General features: G+C 33.3%; 1 protein-coding gene across 1 annotated transcript in view; it reads right to left on the bottom strand.

Annotated features, from left to right (window-relative positions):
- Positions 1–20,948, bottom strand: part of LOC145259203 (phospholipid-transporting ATPase VD-like) — a 297,081-nt gene that overhangs the window by 21,294 nt on the left and 254,839 nt on the right. Inside the window, exons 15-19 of the mRNA XM_080117034.1 lie at positions 18,010–18,090; positions 16,005–16,187; positions 11,279–11,333; positions 5,229–5,431; positions 2,746–2,946 (exon numbers count right to left, since the gene is read on the bottom strand). Coding sequence (XP_079973160.1) covers positions 2,746–2,946; positions 5,229–5,431; positions 11,279–11,333; positions 16,005–16,187; positions 18,010–18,090 — 723 coding nt within the window. The remainder of the gene's footprint in view (positions 1–2,745; positions 2,947–5,228; positions 5,432–11,278; positions 11,334–16,004; positions 16,188–18,009; positions 18,091–20,948) is intronic.

The following is a 20,948-nucleotide window of genomic DNA, read 5'->3' as shown; positions in this document are numbered from 1 at the left end:
AGATACACTTGAAGAATGTCAGAAGTTACATCAATCGGAAATAACAGAGAATAATATCCAAGATGAAAACGGTAGTCTAGATAATCCCCCCACCATATATATATATATATATATATAAATTTAAAGGAGATTAGAATAATAGTCTAAAGAGCTAAGTGTATTTTAATGTAATAGTGAAATTATACCACAAATAAAAAGCACGGATTTCCGAAACGATCGTACAGATAATTGACTTTGTTGTTGTTCCTTCTTATGAAACTGATTTTTAATTTAATTAAATTTTGATTTTTAAATTTTAAAAATTTTAAAACTTTTAAATTATAAATCACATTACTTAATATATATATATATATATATATATATATATATAAATTACCAATCCTCAACTCAGAAATTCCAAAAAATAAAGTGAATTCAAATTTTTCTTTTGTAAATTCCAATCTGATTAAAATGTATCCAATAAAATCTGTTAAACTGAAAATTCCAACCCGGAAAAAGTATTTTTGTGGAAAGAAGAATTGAATTACACTTTTTCGTCTTTACAATATGCGGTAATATTTAAGTACAAAAACTGCTCTTGCTCATTCTTTATTTGTGTGATATTTAGGCATGAAAAATTGTACCAGCTGTTTTTTTTTTTGCTATATATTTTCATAAAAAATAAACTTTTTTTTTTTTTTTTTTTTAAATATTGGGAATATAAAAAAAAAATACATGTCATACATAAAAAGAAAATGTTCTCTTAATTAAAAGAAAAAAATATTTGTTTACTTCGGAAATGTTTTGTTTTTATAGTAAGTGTTTTTTTTAATTTTTTTGTGCTTGTCTGATTCTCGGTCAATGTAGGGGAAACCGTTCATACTGAGATGATGACTATTTTTTGGATACTACCAGAGTGCCCCCTTTTTTGGGGGAGCTGGTTTTTCTCCCACATTAAAAACGACCTTGTGTCTAATTTGCTTTCGTGGGGAAGCAAATAAATACCATGACAGAAAGCGGGAAGCTTAACTGACCCCCGGCCAGGTTTAAAAGCAACGTTCATTTCTGCGTATGCGTGGCGACTCCTATGATTCTTAAGTTAATGACCAACTCATTGAATTCACTATCCTCTTTGGCCTAATGGTTAGCGAGGAAAACTAATTACACTACGTTTTTGAGTTCGATCCCAGTTCTCTCTCTATATTATTTTTTTATTTTTTTTTTATTTCGTCCTTGTGCCAATATCCTCCATCCGAGCAAAAGTTAATCACCAACTCATTGAATTCACTATCCTCTGGTTAGTGTGGAAAACAAATTACCCACCTCTCTCTATCCTTTTTTTTATTATTATTTTAATCACATGGAAGCCATTCTTAACATCGCTTCGTCCTTGTGCCAATATCCTTCACCTGGGCAACGCCGAGTACGTCCCACTAGTAACAATTAAACGACAGTCACTCGGAAGAAAAAAAGATGTGCTATCCTATTAATACATGTATGTACAAATTTCCCAATGTGTATTTTGTATATATTATCGGTGAGTCACAAATAAAAAATGAATAAACAGAAAGAAAAAGTAAAACCGGCGAAAACAAATTTTTAGTTGATTTTTTTTTAAAAATAACTTTTGTATATTTATATTCTGAACTCATTATTCCTTTTGTAATAAGTAAAACTTCAAATATCGGAACATTTCTATATGAACGAACTTAAATTGACGCCATTTAATGACCTTTTCAGTAGGAGCGGTAGGAGCCTATATTACTTGCATGCTGTGGCTGCGTTTTTTTTTTTTTTTTTTTTTTCTTTTTGCTTTTGTTATTGGAATCAGAATCAATAATTATATTGGAATCGAAAAAATATTGAAATCGTTCCATCACTACGATGTATATACTATAAAAAAGAGAGAACTTGAATGCCTACTAGACACTGTCCTCGAGTGTCTAAGGTCTCTCTGTACAGGGGTTTGTCAGAACAATCTGGCATGAGGATAATTTTTCCATAGAAGTAAACCCTGATCAAATATTCAAAATCACATTTCGTATTCGCTGCCCAAATAAGATCTCCTCATTATGGCTACTCCACAGCTTTTCCGAGGAATGGTGCACCTTCTTCAAGTGATATTACCTCAAGTAATAGCACGAAGCTGGATACTCCATCAGACTAGATGAATTTTTGTCCTGGAATCCAGTAAACCAAGAGACCAAAATGAAAGATAAAAAAAATTAAAGTGGTATTGTAGTTTTTCTGTTCAGATGCAAATAGAAACATGATTGACAAAAAGATATAGGCAGAATACACATTACTAAGGCAATAATCCAAATAATCCAAATAATCCAATAATCCAAATAATACAAATAATCCAATAATCCAAATAATCTGAATAATCCAAATAATCCAATAATCCAAATAATCCAAATAATCCAATAATCCAAATAATCCAATAATCCAAATAATCTGAATAATCCAAATAATCCAATAATCCAAATAATCAAAATAATCCAAATAATCCAATAGTCCAAATAATCCAATAGTCCAAATAATCCAATAATCCAAATAATCCAATAATCCAAATAATCCAAATAATCCAATAATCCAAATAATCCAAATAATCCAATAGTCCAAATAATCCAATAGTCCAAATAATCCAAATAATCAAATAATCCAAATAATCAAATAATCCAAATAATCCAATAATCCAAATAATCCAATAATCCAAATAATCTGAATAATCCAAATAATCCAAGCTGTAAATCTGTTGCTTACCTCTCCTTTTGGTCCTTGTTTGTAGAGATGAGGGTACGCCATCAAAACTTCAGCGGTGAGGTCTTTGTCGAGGATGCCGTTAAGAATTGGTGGTAACGAAGTGAAAAGTACGTGCTCTAGGATGAGGAAGATGCTGCCCATTTGTAAGGAGCCGGAGAAACCGCTGAATAACTGATACCAAAACAAAGCAAATGTAGAAACCTACAAAGAAAGAAGAACGAAACAAACATTTCGTACCGTCAAGTATGCAGGTTGATTTGCTGGAACAGTTATTCGTTTTATTTTTTATTTTGTATTTTGTTTCTGTAGATCTAAAGAAATCTTTTGACAGAGTGCCTAGAGATTTCAGTATCTATTTATCTATCTACTATATTTATTCATATATGTGTTACAGATGATCAGAACAACATCTATACTAACGGTTTCAAATCCAAACAAAGGGGACCAGTGTATATCAGACTCTTCAACCTTAGTCTCTCTAGGAGTATCTATCTATCTATATTAATATAATAAAGGTGATTTTTCTCTCTCCAGTTAAACATCAAAGGACTATAAATAGAGGCACCAAACATAATTCCAATATGCTCATGCTTCCTGCCAGACCTGATGAATGTTTACAGAAAATAAGTAATTTCTGTTGAATTTTATAATTTATTACATTAATTCCGATCAAACTGACTCTCCCAAAGAAGTCATACTTAAAGTAGGAGTATATTTCACTGTCAAAAAAATCTATTAGTACTCTCCCATCTTTCACTGGGAAATTTACTTCATTGGCTTCACCTCTCAAAAAAGACAATAATTGTTTCGTTTGTCCTATTATGATTCCTCTACATAAAGAATCACTGCTCCCTTTTGCTTTGAATCTTGGTTTTCCAGCAATTTGATTGGCAGTTCAGAATTATTTTTAGGATTAATGGTTTACTTTTGCTGAACGTTTACAAAATCTGTTAAAGAAAAATCAACATGGCGTCTGTGCATAATCCAATCCATATACACATCGGCATCAACTAGTAATAAATAAACTGAAAATGATAAGATAAAAGAATTTGTTTCGAATATTCCCCTTTTTGTATTGTCTCCTCTTACTGATGTAAAATCAATTTTGTACTTGATATCAATTAACTCTTTCAGAGCACTCATTTGGACCAGATCTTTTTTTAGTTGGCGAGTTTGGCGATCACTGCTTATGAAGGCCCAGAGGCCAATTGAGGATAAAGATTAACGAGTGTAAAGTGGCCTGTGAAACAACACCATGATGATCAGTAACAGTGAAACATGTGTTAGTCAGCTGGGAAATAGCCCTGCGGTATTGTGTTCCACAGATGGATAGTTATAGGAAAGAAACTTTGCTCATGGAATTTCCATTTGGTTTTAGACACAGATGTGATGTAAGGGAAATTGTTGACAGTGGTTGCAAATAGACGAGTGAGAAAGAGGAAGCGGGGAGGAGAACGGGACATCACACACTAGATATCGAAGCTGGTTTTGTACCGTATTAAGGCAGGAAAGTGTAGTCTAAGTAGCTCCTCACCAGATGTGGCAACAGTACTCTATTTTAGAATGTAATTTTTTTTTTTAGTATAGTAGCTTTGTTTTATGACTTTTCAGTTTATTTAATGCCAAATTGAATAATTTTGGAAAAATGTTCTCATGTTTTAAATTGTTTATGTCTTCAAATATTTATTCATCGTGTTTGGTTTGGTTGTTTTGTTTTACTGCATATCAATCCTTTTCAGGTCCAATCACTTTAAATATTTTGTTTAATGTTGTTACCGAGGTAATTCATGGATTGTAGAGTTTGTTTGTTCATGATTTTGCAATGATTGGCAAATACCTCAATAAGGCTGGATAGTACACAAAAGTTCATTTCATTACAGAATCGGTTTGTGTGTGTAAAACACACTCTGAGTGTGTGTTACACGTCCTCACTGTCGCGTGTCACCAGGGAAAACAAAGGAAAAAGAGAGACAGACAGAAGAGGAAAAGGGGAAGTTAGCGTTGACACCTGTCTGCCAGAGGCAAGGTCAAAAGAGTGATAATTGCTTATTCTTCCCTTCAAATTTTTATTCATGGTATTCAGTTTGCTTGTTTCGTTGAAAAAAAAAAACTGTTTTTTTTGTTTTTCGCTTTGCAGAACATGATTGAGTTTTGCAAGGATAAAAAAAACCCAATAACATCAATGTTTTGTGCATTTTAGGTCAGAAAGACGATATCTTCAGACAGCCTAATCTGATAGATTTATATTTCGTTTTACAAACACATCAGAGAAAGCAATCTAAAAACATATCTAGTTTTCTTTCAAACAAAACACCAAACAGAAAAAATTAGACTAGCTTATTTGCTATGTGTCACTTGAGACGTTCTACATGACATCATTTCCTGATACATGAGCTTAATTTTTACTACTGGATTTCTATGTCTCATGTTCAATATGGCTACCTTCTCAAGTACCGTGACGAAAACAATGTTGTTTCACTTACAAGATTTTTATAAAACATATAAATGATGAAATGTGTGAAGCGATGATAACACCAGTGGCCGTGTACGAGCATGAGACGTGCAAGGAACCGGAATCTGGCCATTGCAAAATCAGACGCCATCACGGCTTGCATTCCTTCTTGACCTGAGATACCAATGCCAATGTCAGCAGTCTGAATCATATTTACATCATTGGCACCATCACCTGAAAAAAAAAAAAAAGAACAGTTTTTAATTTTTGAGATGAGGGCAGATTGTTTGTATTACTGGTTTTGATTGGACTGTTGTTCTCATCTTGAGTGTTTTTTTGTTTTTTACAAGGATTTGTGTAACGTGTCAATCGATGTAGCCTTTGACCTTCATCAGGCATGTTGGTTGCCATCTTGGACCTCCACAACAAAACAACTCTAAGAATATGAAACCGTCTACAGAGCCAGTAACTTTTCTCCTTTCTTTTCGAAGATGGCGACCAACATGCCTGACAAAGGTCGAAGGCTACATTGACCAAAACATTGCACAAAGAGGATATTCAGACATGTAGAAAACTTTTTAATCGGTTTTCATCCAGAAAAAGGGGATGTTAAGAGGTAAAAATTAGTAAATTGGTATGTAAGGGTTGTCCAATTTTTATTCATTTGTTAACTGTTTCATGACTGCACATGAGCGGTCGAGAAACATGACAGATTTTTTATGTTAAGAATAAGATTTTTTGAAAACAATTTTTAAAGGGTCGTGTCAAGCTGGTCTAATGGTTATCCTACTTGACTCAATGTCTTTAGGTTTTGGTTTTGATCTCAGCTTGAGTATTTTTTTTTTTTTTTACTTAGAAAAAGTGAATTGTTTAGAAAAAACATAATACTTGCATGCACATATCTCAGTTTCTGTATTAATAAAAGTATCATATTTATGCGTATTTTACGACCGATCAAGTATTACTATAAAGTGACCTAGTCAAGATGTGTGCGAAAAGTCTCTACCAAACTCCTCTTTGAATACTTGGTATAAAGAGTTGAAATTTGATATATAGAATATTTGGATCTGTAACACTTTCGGTTTGGTTTTCAGGCGGTAAAAATAGAATTAAAATTGAATAAGTCGATTATACACGATTTTTCTATGCATGCATCAATTTAAAGTCATAACTTAAACAACGTTATTTTTTTTGCATTTTTTCTATACATGGTAATATTGTAATAATTGGAAGAGAATCGGCTCTAAAATAATAAATACAAAAACTGCATGAATTAAAAAATCTACAGTAGCGTCCAGTAGTTTAATTAAATTTATTTATATGTAAAAAACTAATATGTATTAAAAATTAAAAAAAATGTTTTATTTAACTACCATTATTAAACATTGGAAAATTCACCCCAAATTTTTTTCTCCTTTTTTATAGATAAAGTTAGAAGCCATGCAAAAAATACAAGTGGGAAGAAAAAAAATTGGAAAATGTTCATTTTACTGATGAATCTAAATTTAATCTTTTCGGATCAAACAAAAGACCACATGTCAGAAGAAAAAATGGAGAAAGACTGTCCCCTAAGTGCGTTAAAAGTACAGTAAAATTTGGAGGCGGCAGTATAATGGTATGGGGCATGATATCTTCAAAAGGAACTGGCCCCCTTGTGAGAATTCATGGAAAAGTTAATGCCCGAATGTACAGAGAATTGATTAGAGAACATGTGGTACCTAATCTTTCTAATTCTGATATCTTTATGCAAGACAACGCACCGTGCCATAAAGCAAAAATAGTTTTAGAAGAGCTAAACAGATCCAATATTTGCGTTATGGATTGGCCAGCTCAGAGCCCAGACCTGAATCCAATTGAAAATGTTTGGAAAATTATTGGTGATAAGATCACAGAAAAACCCCCAAAAATCTTGATGATTTATGGGAATGTATAAAAACATCCTGGAATAATATTTCACCTATAACATGTGAACGATTGGTTCTGTCTTGCAGCAAAAGATGCCATAGTGTGATTGAAAACAAGGGGATTTTCACTAAATATTGAAAGGATTCTATATTTTTTCATAATGAATTTCCCTCGTTCCTTAACTTTTGGACGCCTGGAAAAGTTAATGCCCGAATGTACAGAGAATTGATTAGAGAACATGTGGTACCTAATCTTTCTAATTCTGATATCTTTATGCAAGACAACGCACCGTGCCATAAAGCAAAAATAGTTTTAGAAGAGCTAAATAGATCCAATATTTGCGTTATGGATTGGCCAGCTCAGAGCCCAGACCTGAATCCAATTGAAAATGTTTGGAAAATTATTGGTGATAAGATCACAGAAAAAACCCCAAAAATCTTGATGATTTATGGGAATGTATAAAAACATCCTGGAATAATATTTCACCTATAACATGTGAACGATTGGTTCTGTCTTGCAGCAAAAGATGCCATAGTGTGATTGAAAACAAGGGGATTTTCACTAAATATTGAAAGGATTCTATATTTTTTCATAATGAATTTCCCTCGTTCCTTAACTTTTGGACGCCTGTAATTTAATTAAATTTATTTATATGTAAAAAAAACTAATACGTATTAAAATCAAAATTTTTTTTTCTTTAACTACCATTATTAAACATTAGAAAATTCACCAAAATTTTTTTTTTCTTTTTCATAGACAAAGTTAGAAGCCATTTAAAAAAAAAATTGATTTTTAAATTACCAGTAAAACTAAAATCATTAAATCATTCCCCACAAGTGTATTTTTATGTTCAGGAAAATATCTACCCATTTAACACATGTGTTTTTAGGATAATCATGGAAAAAAATAACTATAGTTACATATTTAAGGATTTATAAAGAATCGGAATCAGAATCAGCAAGAGTATCGGAATCGGGAATTTAGTGCAGAATTGGTAATTGCATCGGAATCAATCAATCAATCAATATATATATATATATATATATATATATATATATATATATATATATCATGTATCTATAATGTTATCAGAGGATATGTTTTATGTATCAAATTTCAGGATTTACTTCAAGAGTGCTCAATACGAAGAATGAGTAGAGCTAGGTAGTAATTTATGAAAATATATGTAATTAAACCACACAGTATCTTCCACGTTTCATTCCCATAAGAAAATTCATATAAAATTGCAGACTGTCTATAAATGGATTTCATGATCTCTTTTTGGGACATAGTTTTCTGTGAGGAATACATTTAAAAAAAATTTTTTAAATGAAAAAATTCATATATATATATATATATATATATATATATATATATATATGTATATACTAAAGTAATACTACTACTAATAATAGTAATTTCTTTATAAAATAAAAAATTTTCAAAACACTTTAATTCATATGTTGAATAAAACCTGTCTAGCGTTACAATATGAACAAAGATGGCTGCCGAAACAAACACGCTCTAGAAGTGTAAGCCATTTTGAGTTTCAGAACAGTTTCAGATGGTTCACTGTTACACACAAGTTCTGGTAGGTGACTTGTTTGTAGTAGACAGTTCCACAGAACAAAATATTCTTACCGTGTCGAAACCCGGGAAAGAACATGTGAAATTGCTCCAGAAAAGGTTTAATATTTATGAAGCAATTCTGGTTTCTGATTGGTTTGTAGCAGAACGTGAATTAATTTGATTCGTCAGTTCTTAGCAGCATCGTTTATAAATAGAATCGTCCGACTGTGTGGGATCATACCCCATTACTACTCCAAAATATTGCAACACACACGATGTTGAGTATTCTATGACCTTTTTCTTCTTGCAGCATTATATTGTCATGAATTTTTTCTATCTAAGCAAAGAATTTCTAATTTTTCTGAAGAGTGTATGCACGAAAAGAGACGGTATTGACATAATGGTAACCGTTTGTTTCTGTATAACGAAATGGATCTGTAAAAAAGGTACTAAAATTTTAACATGCCAAAGGAACTGTTTTGCATGAAAAGTAAATATTTGGATCTTGGAATGTAACTATACTGTTATTCTTTTATATATGCTCTGCTATATTTAACATAAATTGAGTTTCTAAGCAAAAAGGACTGGTACACACAAAAAGTGAAATATAATTGGAACAAGTGAAGCATGCATGGTCCCCCGTGAGTACACAGTGAACGAGGCATAAAAAAAAAATGACTAAATTCAGCCCCCCCCCCTTATTTAGCACCAAAAGTCCTCACGAGACGTCAAATCCTGGTGAAAATGAACAAACAGTGCAGTTTTAGGCCTTAACATACGTAAATTTAAATTCTGCACCATGCAAAAAAAAGAAATGACAGAGTCCATCATTTGCCTCCTCCTCTCCCCATTCGGCCCCAAAAGTCCCCAAGGCCTTGACATATTTAAATCTGAGTTCAGCACCATGCAAAACTGCTAAATAGACATACACAGAAAATTTTGGAAAAATATTGTAAAATACTCCCAAAAATGGAGTGTTTTTATTAGCAATAAAAGAGCCCCTGGGGTACACTCCAGAGTTATTGTGAAGTATAGACGAAAAAAATTATATAGAAATCAGTGACAACTTTTCAGAAAGTTTTATAAAAATCCAAGGCATCAATTATTTTTAATAAGCACAAAAGTTCCAATTTTAGCCAATTTTAACCCGAAAGGTACTCTTAGGGGGGACAACCAGAGTTTTTTTATGGAAAATACATTCTGTTACTTTTTTACTCATTTCATATTTAATGTTTGTGCAAAATTTAAAAAAATCCAAAGACATGGTTATTAAAAAAAGTGCGGACAGACCAAAAGACAAGGGTGAATTTACAGGTCCATCCTCCTTTTGTCGGGGGGACCAAAAATATCCTTTACCAAAGCAACATATATATGCATATATAAAGAATATGGTTAGATTCTTTATATAGGAACCTTCCAAGTTATATGAAGCTCAGCATTTGACAATATAAAATAAATATAGGGTGTCCCAAAAGAAGCTGATGGTTAAAAAAAAAAAATTCATAACTTTCTTATTTTTTTATATTTTTCTTTTATTTTTTTTAGATCCTCTAGAGTAACCGTTCCAAGGTCATCATGAGTCGTTACACTACCGAGGAGCGGATATTTATTGTAGAGTCGTATTTTCGGTTGGATGAGTCAATATCAGAAACTCAAAGAGAATTTCGACAAAACTTCAGCACAAGAAATTCCTCTACTCCCAATGCAATAAAAGCTATGGTGGCTCGATTTCATGAGCAAGGGTCTATATGTGACCTCCCTAAATCTGGTAGACCCCATACGGCAAGAAGTGATGAGAATCGTCAGAGATTAGCAGAGAGTGTGCCGAAGATCTATCCACATCAGTAAGAAGGAGATTAAGTCAAATTGGGATCTCTCGATCAATGTGGTTCCAGCAGGATGGTGCAACGGCGCATACGGCACAAAAAACATTACGTCTGCTTCAGAACATGTTTGGCAACCAAATAATTTCTCGTGGCTGTGAGATAAATTGGCAACCCCGCTCGCCAGATCCCACATGTGCAGATTTCTTCCTTTGGAGTTACTTCAAAGAGCGGGTATACGCAAGCAAACCAGTCACAATAAATGCCCTTAAAAACAATACAGAGGAAATTAGGGCCATAAGCCCTGAAACATAAAACGATGTGCTGGACAATGCCCTGCAGAGAGCACAAGAGTGTGAAAATGAAAATGGTGGCCATTTGAGTAACATCATTTTTCATAACTAAAATTAGACCTTGTGAAAAATATACCCTAGATTAAGTTGTGTAAATAAAATTAGAATAAGTAGACTATGATATCTTACTATATCTCAAAAAATTACGGAGAGACTCGTCTATTTACATATGAAAATTGGTAAGCATAACTTAAATATTGATGAAGTTAATCAAATTTAAAATCCGTCAGCTTCTTTTGGGACACCCTGTATAAGTTTATATGAGCTTATTTGTCAGTTCAATAAGGAAAAAACGCGATAAACATTAGGCTTCGAAATACCTGGGCAAATATATACCTATATTTATTTTATTTTGTATTAAATTTCCTTCATATATATATATATATATATATATATATAACCGGAATTAAAAAAAAAAAATGTTCACTCACCGACTGCAAGAGTTAATTTTTTCAGATCATCTCGAATTACTCGAACTATACTACCCTAAAATAGAAAATACAAAAAAGGTTTAATAAAAAATGTAAGCCATTATTATTTTTCAAACAGTTTCATTGTAAAACTACAAATCTTTTTTGTTGGGGGGGGGGACCACACACAAAGGTTAGAATGAAGACATTTATTGGTAATAAAAGTCAGTACATTTTGGCAATAAAATGTAAATCAATCGATCATAGTTGTTGTTGTTTCACCACGTTTCCAAAGAAGGCCAGAGGATGAGTTGGTCGAAACGTGGTGAAACAACAACAACAACTATGAAGATGAGGATAACAGTCTGCAAATAAAAAAAATAAATATGTAAATAAATATACACAAATTACTCATCTCGAAGGATTTCAAGAAAAAAAATAATTTGGGGCCTGTGGCATAGTGAATAGAGGCATTGAATCTCTACAGTTCCAGGTAATCATTGTCTGACGATAGTGGTTTCAATCCTACCCAAAGCAGGCCAGAAGTTTATTTGACCAAGATGTGGTGAGACAACAATTATGAAAGACAACAATTACTGGGGATACAGTTACGAGACTCAGCATCCCTATCCCATCGCAGTTAATCACCTGAAGAAGGCCAGAGGATGAGTTGGCTGAAACGTAGTGAAACAACTATGATGATGAGGATAACAGCCCGCAAATAAATAAATATACGAATTACTCATCTCAAAGTATTCCAATAAAAAATAATATATAAATTAGAATTTGATCCATTTTTGGAGAAATTATTCAATATAAAATTCTTAGCATTTGGATTGACTCCCTTAATCCCTATTAGAACTCTTCCGAAAAAAAAACAAAAAAAAAAAACATACTTCCGGGTAGTTAAAGTGTAACGTTGTGATTACTTTTTAAAATGGACCAAGTCGCAAAGGAAATTAGAACTTTGACACAAACTTTCCAGATGAGAGAAAAAGTTATTTATTTTCTTCGTTTACCACAACAGTCGCCGACACGTATTTAACAGTAGTATGTTCTCTCTTTCTGATTGCTATGTCGGTTGGCTGTCAATACACGGCACCAGACACAGCTGGCTGTCAATCAAAAGAGTAAGAGGAATAAATGTCGTTTGCTTGCCGAGCGTAAGTTCCCATTAGCCACACGTCATTTTTCCCCCATTTTTCTTATCCCTTCCTCCCGACCTTTACGCCCATATATGCATTTCATTACATCAGGATCTTCCAAAGTGGCCTCCACGGAGCCATGGAACTCTATGAGTGAGGCTGAGGGGCTCTGAAAGACCTTCCTTAAAGAGAACCAAATGCTTTATATGGAAAAATTAAATGGCTGCAGACATTTAATCATTGATCTTTTTTATTATAAAGTCATGATACATAACTAAAGGTGTTAAGACGGTTCATGAAAAAGAAAAGAAATATATAAATAAACAAAAAAATGCAAAAATTTTTGATTAATAAAAAAAAAACAATGATTGTAAACATTAACATTAGTTAAAATTTGAAATTAATGTTTTTTTATGTTTATTTTAGAAATTATCTGGTTAAAATTTGAAATTAATGTTTTCTTTAATGTTTATTTTAGGAATTATCTTGTTTAAATTTGAAATTAATATTTTTTATATTTATTTTAGGAATTATCTTGTTAAAATTTGAAATTAATGTTTTTTTTATATTTATTTTATGAATTATCTTATTAAAATTTGAAATTAATGTTTTTTTTTTTAATATTTATTTTAGGTATTATCTTGTTAGTGCCCTGTGAAAACGTTTGCCTTGCTCAGAGGCTCTATGGTGTCCGGAAGTTTGGGAAACCCTGCATCACATAATGCCATACCTACGCCACGGCTTAAAATGCTGATTTTGCACGTCATTTTAATGGCAGAGCCAGACTACATTACAGAATAAAAATAAAAACATACTTCCGGTTAGTTGAAAACAAAACGAAATGATGTCAGTATCACATTTACGGTCTGTTCGAACATTGAGATGCAACACTTTTTGTAGTGAGAAATTTTTAATTTTGAAAATGGCATTTATTGGGGTTTTCATTCAAATTCTTCATATATAGTATGATTTCGATTCCTCCGACTACTGTTCACATTTTAAGTGTCATTTTCACAACTATACAAAAGTAAGACATGTCATCCACTAAAAGTATGGTTAGAAGAACATCGAAAAGCCGTAATACATGGAGAGATTGAAGAGTCGGGTATCTGGAGGGAAAAAGGAAAACATCTACCATTATGGGATGAAGCAAAAATGATAGAGAGAGAACAACGGTGGAGAGTAAGACGACTCAAAGAAGCAGCAAATATGTTGGGAAACAATTACTAAGTAGATTCAGTTATGAATTTTACATGATATGGGAACCGTTGATAATAGATAATATATACAGTAATAAGTAAACAATAACATATATATATATATATATATATATATATATATATATATATATATATATATATATATATATATACGAGCAAACAGTTAATAAAACATGTTAAAAAAACACCTTGAAATGAGTTAAAAACATATTTAATCTGAAAAGGAAACACTAGATAAATGGATAGTCCTTAATCCGCGGAGTTTCGAAGAAATACTTTCCTTCTCATCAGAGGGTAGGAATTAGCAAAATGCGGGATCGGATTTTGCATGCAAAAGTATTTGATGAAACAACAAGTAAGTCAAAGATCTTACTTGATAGTAAAAAAAGTGAAGCAGAGGGAATATGGTGAAGAAAAAGGTGATTACACATGAATGGATAGTCTGGTGGAAGATAAATAATCCAGTGACGGTAAAATCTAAATATATAACTTCAAGAAAGTTAATTGAATTTCCATTTGCACAAATTTTATGCAAAATCCGATCCCGCATTTTGCTAATTCCTACCCTCTGATGAGAAGGAAAGTATTTCTTCGAAACTCCGCGGATTAAGGACTATCCACTTATCTAGTGTTTCCTTTTCAGATTAAATATGTTTTTAACTCATTTCAAAGTGGTTTTTAAACTTGTTTTATTAACTGTTTGCTCGTATTATAAGCTCTATCTCCTATTTGGTTTTATCGAGCTTTTACATCTGGCTAAGATAACTTTATAAATATTAATTCTTTAATATTTATAATATACTTTAATTTTATCATCTTGGATCATTTTGGTAAATTTAATTGTAATTTTTATTTTATATATATATATATATATATATATATATATATATATATATATATATATATGTGTGTGTGTGTGTGTGTGTCAAGAATGAGAGTTCAATAGAAACGTTGATTTAATTTGAATAAAATAAAATATGCATCAAGTGCGCTTGAAAGCCAAATCACAACGTAATGTAAGGAAAATAAACAAATATTTTACTTGTTTGAAATTTATAACATAAATATATTTCAGAGCTAGACTCCATCCTCAGTATGTTGTTTGTTTCTTTTTTTTTTTCTCCTTCCTTGCAATATATATAATTATTTACTATAATAATTATTAAATACCTACAGACACTAGTGTTTCATCCTTTCAGGAATCATCAGTGCAGGGTGTCACGATTAACACCAGTCGATAGATTTGAACCTGGCGATAGAAGCCATCTCTGGCTTCATTAGCACGGAACTAATCCATTCGACTACCATTAACCGCAAGAAATGCTGTTGAATTTTAAACATTTATTATTTTAAAACTGTTTTTTTTAACGACTCTTGGAGTGATCTAATCATTATATGATGATCTGCGCATGAGAGTTATATTGACTGACTTTTTAATTCAACTGAAAGTGCTCAACGATAAGAAACGGGTTTCTTAAAAGGGCTGACGTAAGTAATACTAATTAGTAATAAATAGTGATATTTACAACTAGAAATAAAATAGGTTTAAGGCTCCCAAAATTAGAACTGCTAGAACTGATACAGTGGTTAGAATATTTGGAAAAATCCATTATAAAAGTGAAATTTTCCTTAAGGTTGAAGGTTTAATTCTCAGTGTGGGCGACCGAAAAATACAACTGCGAATTACTTAGGACTTCTGTCCAGTCATGGCTGAAATAACAAGAGCATGCTATCCCTGTGAAGTAAATAAAGGGTTCTGTTCGAAATTCCATCCAAATTTCCAAGTCTGACGAAAGCACTCCCGAGTTTGACAAGATGCACCTGACAAAGGTTGGTTGGTTGGTTGGTTGGTTGTTTTTGTTTTACGGCATATCAACCCTTTTCAGGTTATTTAATGCCGAATCCAGTGATTTTGAAGAACAATTTTTTTAATAGAATGTATTTGTTTTTTGCAAGTCGGTTTCTATTTAAGTTGGGACCCTAATAGGTACTACTACTTCGGGTCAGAGTGGACCTGGGAGCAATGGCAATTAAAGGGTGGCTCCACACTCCCCAAAACCTGCAAGCTGGGGCCTCACCATCGGATATAGTTTAAGGTCATATCCAGGACCCCCATTGAGGAACTTTTACCCTCTGCAGGGGGGGCAGTCGGCGTATTCTAATGCCCCACCAACAGGGCCGACAAAGGTTGGAGATAACATCGACCGAAACATCCTGAAAATATCACTCAAGGTGAGAACAGTAGTCTGAAGAATCCAAATGATATGAATAATCAATCCTCATCTCAAAAATTCAGAAACGTACTATCTTCATATATAGATTTATATATGTATACATTTTGTTAAGAGAAAAACGGAAACATAGAGGTTAAAAATTTTGTACCTTTTGAAGAGGTGTTGCACGACAACATACGACGGAGTTGCATTTCATAGCCAAATCAAGAAAATATTTCCTGCATTCTTTTTTTAAAGCATAGGCCAAAGTGCAGCCATCAATCACCAGACCGATGTCTCTGTCGTTTTTAATCTGTTGTAAATCAGATTTAATTCTTTCAATGATGGTCGTCTGAAAGAAAGAGGCGAAAAATGAACAGGAAATTGAAATTCTTCAAGCAATATCGATAAATATAAGGAGTAAAAATTTGAAAGAAAATAAACAGCATTTTAGCTTGGCACAAAAAAAGTGCATTTATTACTATAGACAACAAACCGAAAAATAGTTATGAAACAAATGAATGTTACCAAAGGCAAGATAAATAGATAAGTTCTATTTACATGGAAAGTTTTTTTTTTTTTTGGCGACTTACATTATTTTAAAACGCTTGTGTAATTCAAAGCACAAGCAGTGCCGAGTTGCTAAATTAAACCAACAACAAAAATAGCAGACACGAGCTTGCCACCTTGGAATCTTGATAATCGCTGAAAACTCGAAACTAAACAATAATTTAACATATATATTCCTTCACCCTCAACTGGGCATATTTCTACAAGGAGGGAGTCGCTTTTTTCGCTGATATTTTCGAAAGTCATCTCCTCTTTTTGATTGACTAGCTTTAATTTAAACATTTGCCACTTCCGGTTTGGCGATGGATGCAACAGCAAAGACATCACATTTTGTTTTTGATTTTTTTTTTTCACGTTCTTTTCCTCCTTCGTCATACGAGTTCAAGCCTGCCTGCCTGCCTGCTACCACTTCTTTTTTTTTTCTTTTTCTGGCTCCAAGCACATCTTCAAACACCCGGGCAACGCCAGGCGCCGTTGGGTTAGTTTTATACAAAAGCAAAATTTGAAGAATATTAAAATGGCATCGGCATTCACTAATTAGTAAAAAAAACAAAAAACAAAAAAAAAAACTGCCATTTTGTTTTTTGAAAAAAATAAAAAAATAATAAAAAATAACTGCAACTTTGTTTTTTGAAAAAAATAAAAAAAAGTACTTGATCAATTTTTGTGGTTTTTGGAATATACCATCTTCATTTTTGTTTATCGTAATAAGTACCAATCTGAATACACATTTTTCTTTTTAATCTAATCTAATGATGTTCCCCTACGTATAGTGGGACAGGTTATCTCAATATTCCATAAGAATCCTTCACTTAGGGATACAAGCACCAAAATTGGGACAAATGACAGCCAGAACATACATTTTCAGAAAATTCAAGATTGCTGCCAGTTTTCAAGATGGCTGCAGAAGCAAACCTGACAAATTTCAATTTTTTTTTTTTTCACCACTTATCAAGGCCCGGAAGCCACTCAGGGATAAGGGTTATTGCAAGTACATTACGTTAGTGTGGAGATTTGATGAAGTGTTTACTTAAGGGGGCGGTTCATTAGGAATTCGTTAACATTGGACTTGAAGACATCCAAGTTGTAGTCCGGAGGGAAGCAGGCAGACGGAACAGAGTTCCACAGGCGTGCAGTTCTAAGAAAGAAGCTTTGTTCATGGAATCTGCGTTTTGATTTAGGCACAGATATAGAGTGGGAGAAATTTTTCACAGTGGATTCAGCTAGACGGGTGTTTTTCGTGAAAGATTGGCGAGGGGGGACCAGAGATTGGAGTTCAGACGAGCACCTGCCATGGAAATAACGATAAAACAAGGATAGGCTCGCAACGTCTCTTCTGTGGGAGAGAGGTTGCAAGGTAGAGAAAAGGGCATCCCCCACTAAGCCACAAAGTCTATTTTGTACTCTGTCAAGGCAGGATAGGCTGTTTTTAGCAGCTCCTGCCCAGATATGGCAACAGTATTCCATTCTTGGACGTACTTGGCTTTCGGTGCTTGTATCACCAGGTGAAAGATTGTTTCAGCAATCTGCCCCACTAGTAGTATTTTTGTTCTTCGCATTTTCCAGATAATTAAAACCCTCTTTTATTTGTCTTCCCAACTTACTTGTTCCTCTTCTGTTATTGTGATGACAACTTGATTACTTGAAAATAATTTTGTTGAATAAGCCACCTGGACTGCAGTTTCCTGAAATAAACAACGTAAACTTGATTAGTAAAGTTTATCCAGTGTTAGTGCTACAAACTCCAACTATGTAGGATACTAAAACAGAGGAAGTGGAAAGAGAGGCTCTTTCAGTCCTTGACAGACTATGAATACTAAAATCGGAAAAATCGGAGCTTTTTGGGGTATCAGAATCGGAAAAATTTTAGCCTATTTTCCAATCCCAAAACCGATTCTTTAAATTATCTTTTTCATTTGATTTTTGTTTAAGAAACATCTTCCACTGCTTGTAGTAATAATAGAATAATAAATATTTATTCATTTAAACTTCCAGCAAGACTAAAATCTCTAAATCACCACCTCACAAGTGTGTTTTTATGTTTGAGAAAACATAGGCACATTTAAGCTGCGTTTTTACAGTAATCGGGAAAAAATAACACTTTTATATTTAAATATTTAGATATTTATAAAGAATCGGAATTGGTAATTGTATCAGAATTGGGAATTTAGTACAGAATCGCTAATTGTATCGGAATCGGGAAAAATATTGGAATCGTCCGATCCCTAATGGATACCTACTGTAAGGGGGTGTCTGCGTATGAAATTTTTGTGGCAGGATGTGCTCAATCTTCAGCCACACATCTCCTGAGTCGATATTGTTAAATACCAGTGGCAAGTGGAGTGTATGTTCAGGATGACTGGAAACAATGCCGAGATAAGCGGAGAGCACATACAGCACCTAGAATTCCAAAATGGTCACCCATCTGGTACTAACCAGGCTCAATGTGTCTTAACTTCGGTGAGCTGACGAGAACCGGTGTGTCAACGTGATTATGCTGTATCCTATTTAGGATACATCATCATCATCATCATCACTGTTTGAACTTTTGGTCACTACTGGAGGAATCTCACTGATTTTTGTCTCCCCCTCCCCTTATTAATGGATGTCATTACGAGGTTTTGCCATATTCGTCACGCTAGGCACTGCAAGTTGCCACCACTATTTGTCCATAGCTATGTGTGCACATACAGCACCTGGTATACCCAAATTGTCACTCAACTAGTGATCAGGCTCAACGTTGCTTAACGTAAGTGATCGAGTGGGAACCTGTGTCAATACTTTGTAAACAAAAATGAGATTTTTGCAATTTTAGTGAAATTTTCAGCACTTATCCAATAAATGATATATTTTAAAAGAACTAGCAGGAAGACCCGAGGTTGCTCGGGATTGAATGCTATGTATTTTTTCACTAGGCTCCTAACATTACTTTGGGTACTTGTACAGTCTAATCAAGACATTAAAAAAATTAAAATATTGAAAAAAAAAAGTTATATTTTATGCATCCGTTTTGGACTGAAGACCTCCGAAAAAAAAAAATTCAATTAATTTGATCGAGTAGTTTTTTTTTTTTTTACAACGGAAAAACACGTTTTTATGATAGCGTGTTGAAAGTAGCCATCTTTCAATTTTTTTAATATGTCATGGGGAGATAACTCAGTTTAAAGCGCCGACACTCCCTCCCCATCTTTAATACTATCTTTTCTTCCTAAAAACCGAACCTTTTGCTCGGTATCATAACGAATTGTTTTTTTCACTAAAACAAACAAAAAAAAAACCTACTTGATGAAATTAAGTGAATATTTTTTTCAGAGAACTTCTGACTTCTATAACGGATACGTATAATATAACCTTTTTTTGATATTTTCATTTTTTTAATGTCGTGATTAAACTGTACAAGTACCTTACTTTGATGTGTTATTTTTACCACCCATTCCGCCCCCTAAGAAGCTGAAATGTTTGAAAACTGAATGGCTTTTGTATATGGTTTAAATTTCACTTATTTCTTAGATACATTGTTTTTGTCGAAGAATTTTAAACATGGCATAAATTTAATTAAAATGGGATACATATGAAAAATTAAGTGGAGTTATTCCCTCATAGCCTCTTGGAAGAGTATTTAGAGATTCTAGAGCACTTCCATTGTCTTCTCTGGTATATTTTATGAATTGGAAAAGTCTGAGTCACTCGACGATGTTCACTCTACACAGGTCTGAACGCTTCTTTCTTAGAATTGCCCGCCTATGGAAACTGTTCTGCTGGTTTGCTTTTTGACCGACTACAATATCGTTGCCTTCAAGTCCAATGTAAACAAGTTCGGAAAAGTCTGCCGATATTCACTCTACACAGATCTGAACCTTTTGGCCAAGATCAAAGTGTAGTATCTGTTCTTCAGATTCGGCACTTCCATTTCTCGTTCTCTTTCAGTGGAGGAGAAATCCTTCACGACTGAGACAATTTTTATTTTTGTACCTTTTCTCCACGTTAAAAAACTAACTCTGTCCCGTGGGGAGGCATTGTAAATAGGTACACAGGTCTGAACGCTTCTACGCCCCCACCCAGCAATCTGCTTTTATGGTGTCCGGACGCACCTCAAAATCACGTGTGAGACGCAATTTTTCGAGAACTATTCGAAACCGTGGGTATTAAAAAGACCACAGTCGCCATCTTGGATCTTTTCGTTTTTAGCCTGCATGACAGACAGACACGAGCACGTTTTGGTGGTAAGCCTTCTCTATTTTCCCCACATTTTACAAACGAATACATGTTTAAATTTCTTATAGATTATCTAAGCTTTCATTCTATAGGGAAAACACAAACATCACACACATATGTACAGACATCGAGTTATATATATGTATATATACATATTTATTCCAGGTTCAAAAATATTCAAAAGATTAGAATTATTGAATTCCAACAAGGGTCGTAAATAAGGCTCAATCAAAGAGAGCAAATTTATATTTTTTTTATTTTCTTTATGTAAATATAGTCATATCTTGCTACGATATGTAGACTGTTTCAATCATTATTGATTTCATCA

Source organism: Euprymna scolopes, chromosome 34 (genome assembly GCF_053919585.1).
Source record: "Euprymna scolopes isolate OS-2025 chromosome 34, ASM5391958v1, whole genome shotgun sequence".
Lineage (NCBI taxonomy): Eukaryota > Metazoa > Mollusca > Cephalopoda > Sepiida > Sepiolidae > Euprymna > Euprymna scolopes.
The sequence above is the reverse complement of the archived record's forward strand: the minus strand, read 5'-3'. Positions and strand labels throughout refer to the sequence as shown.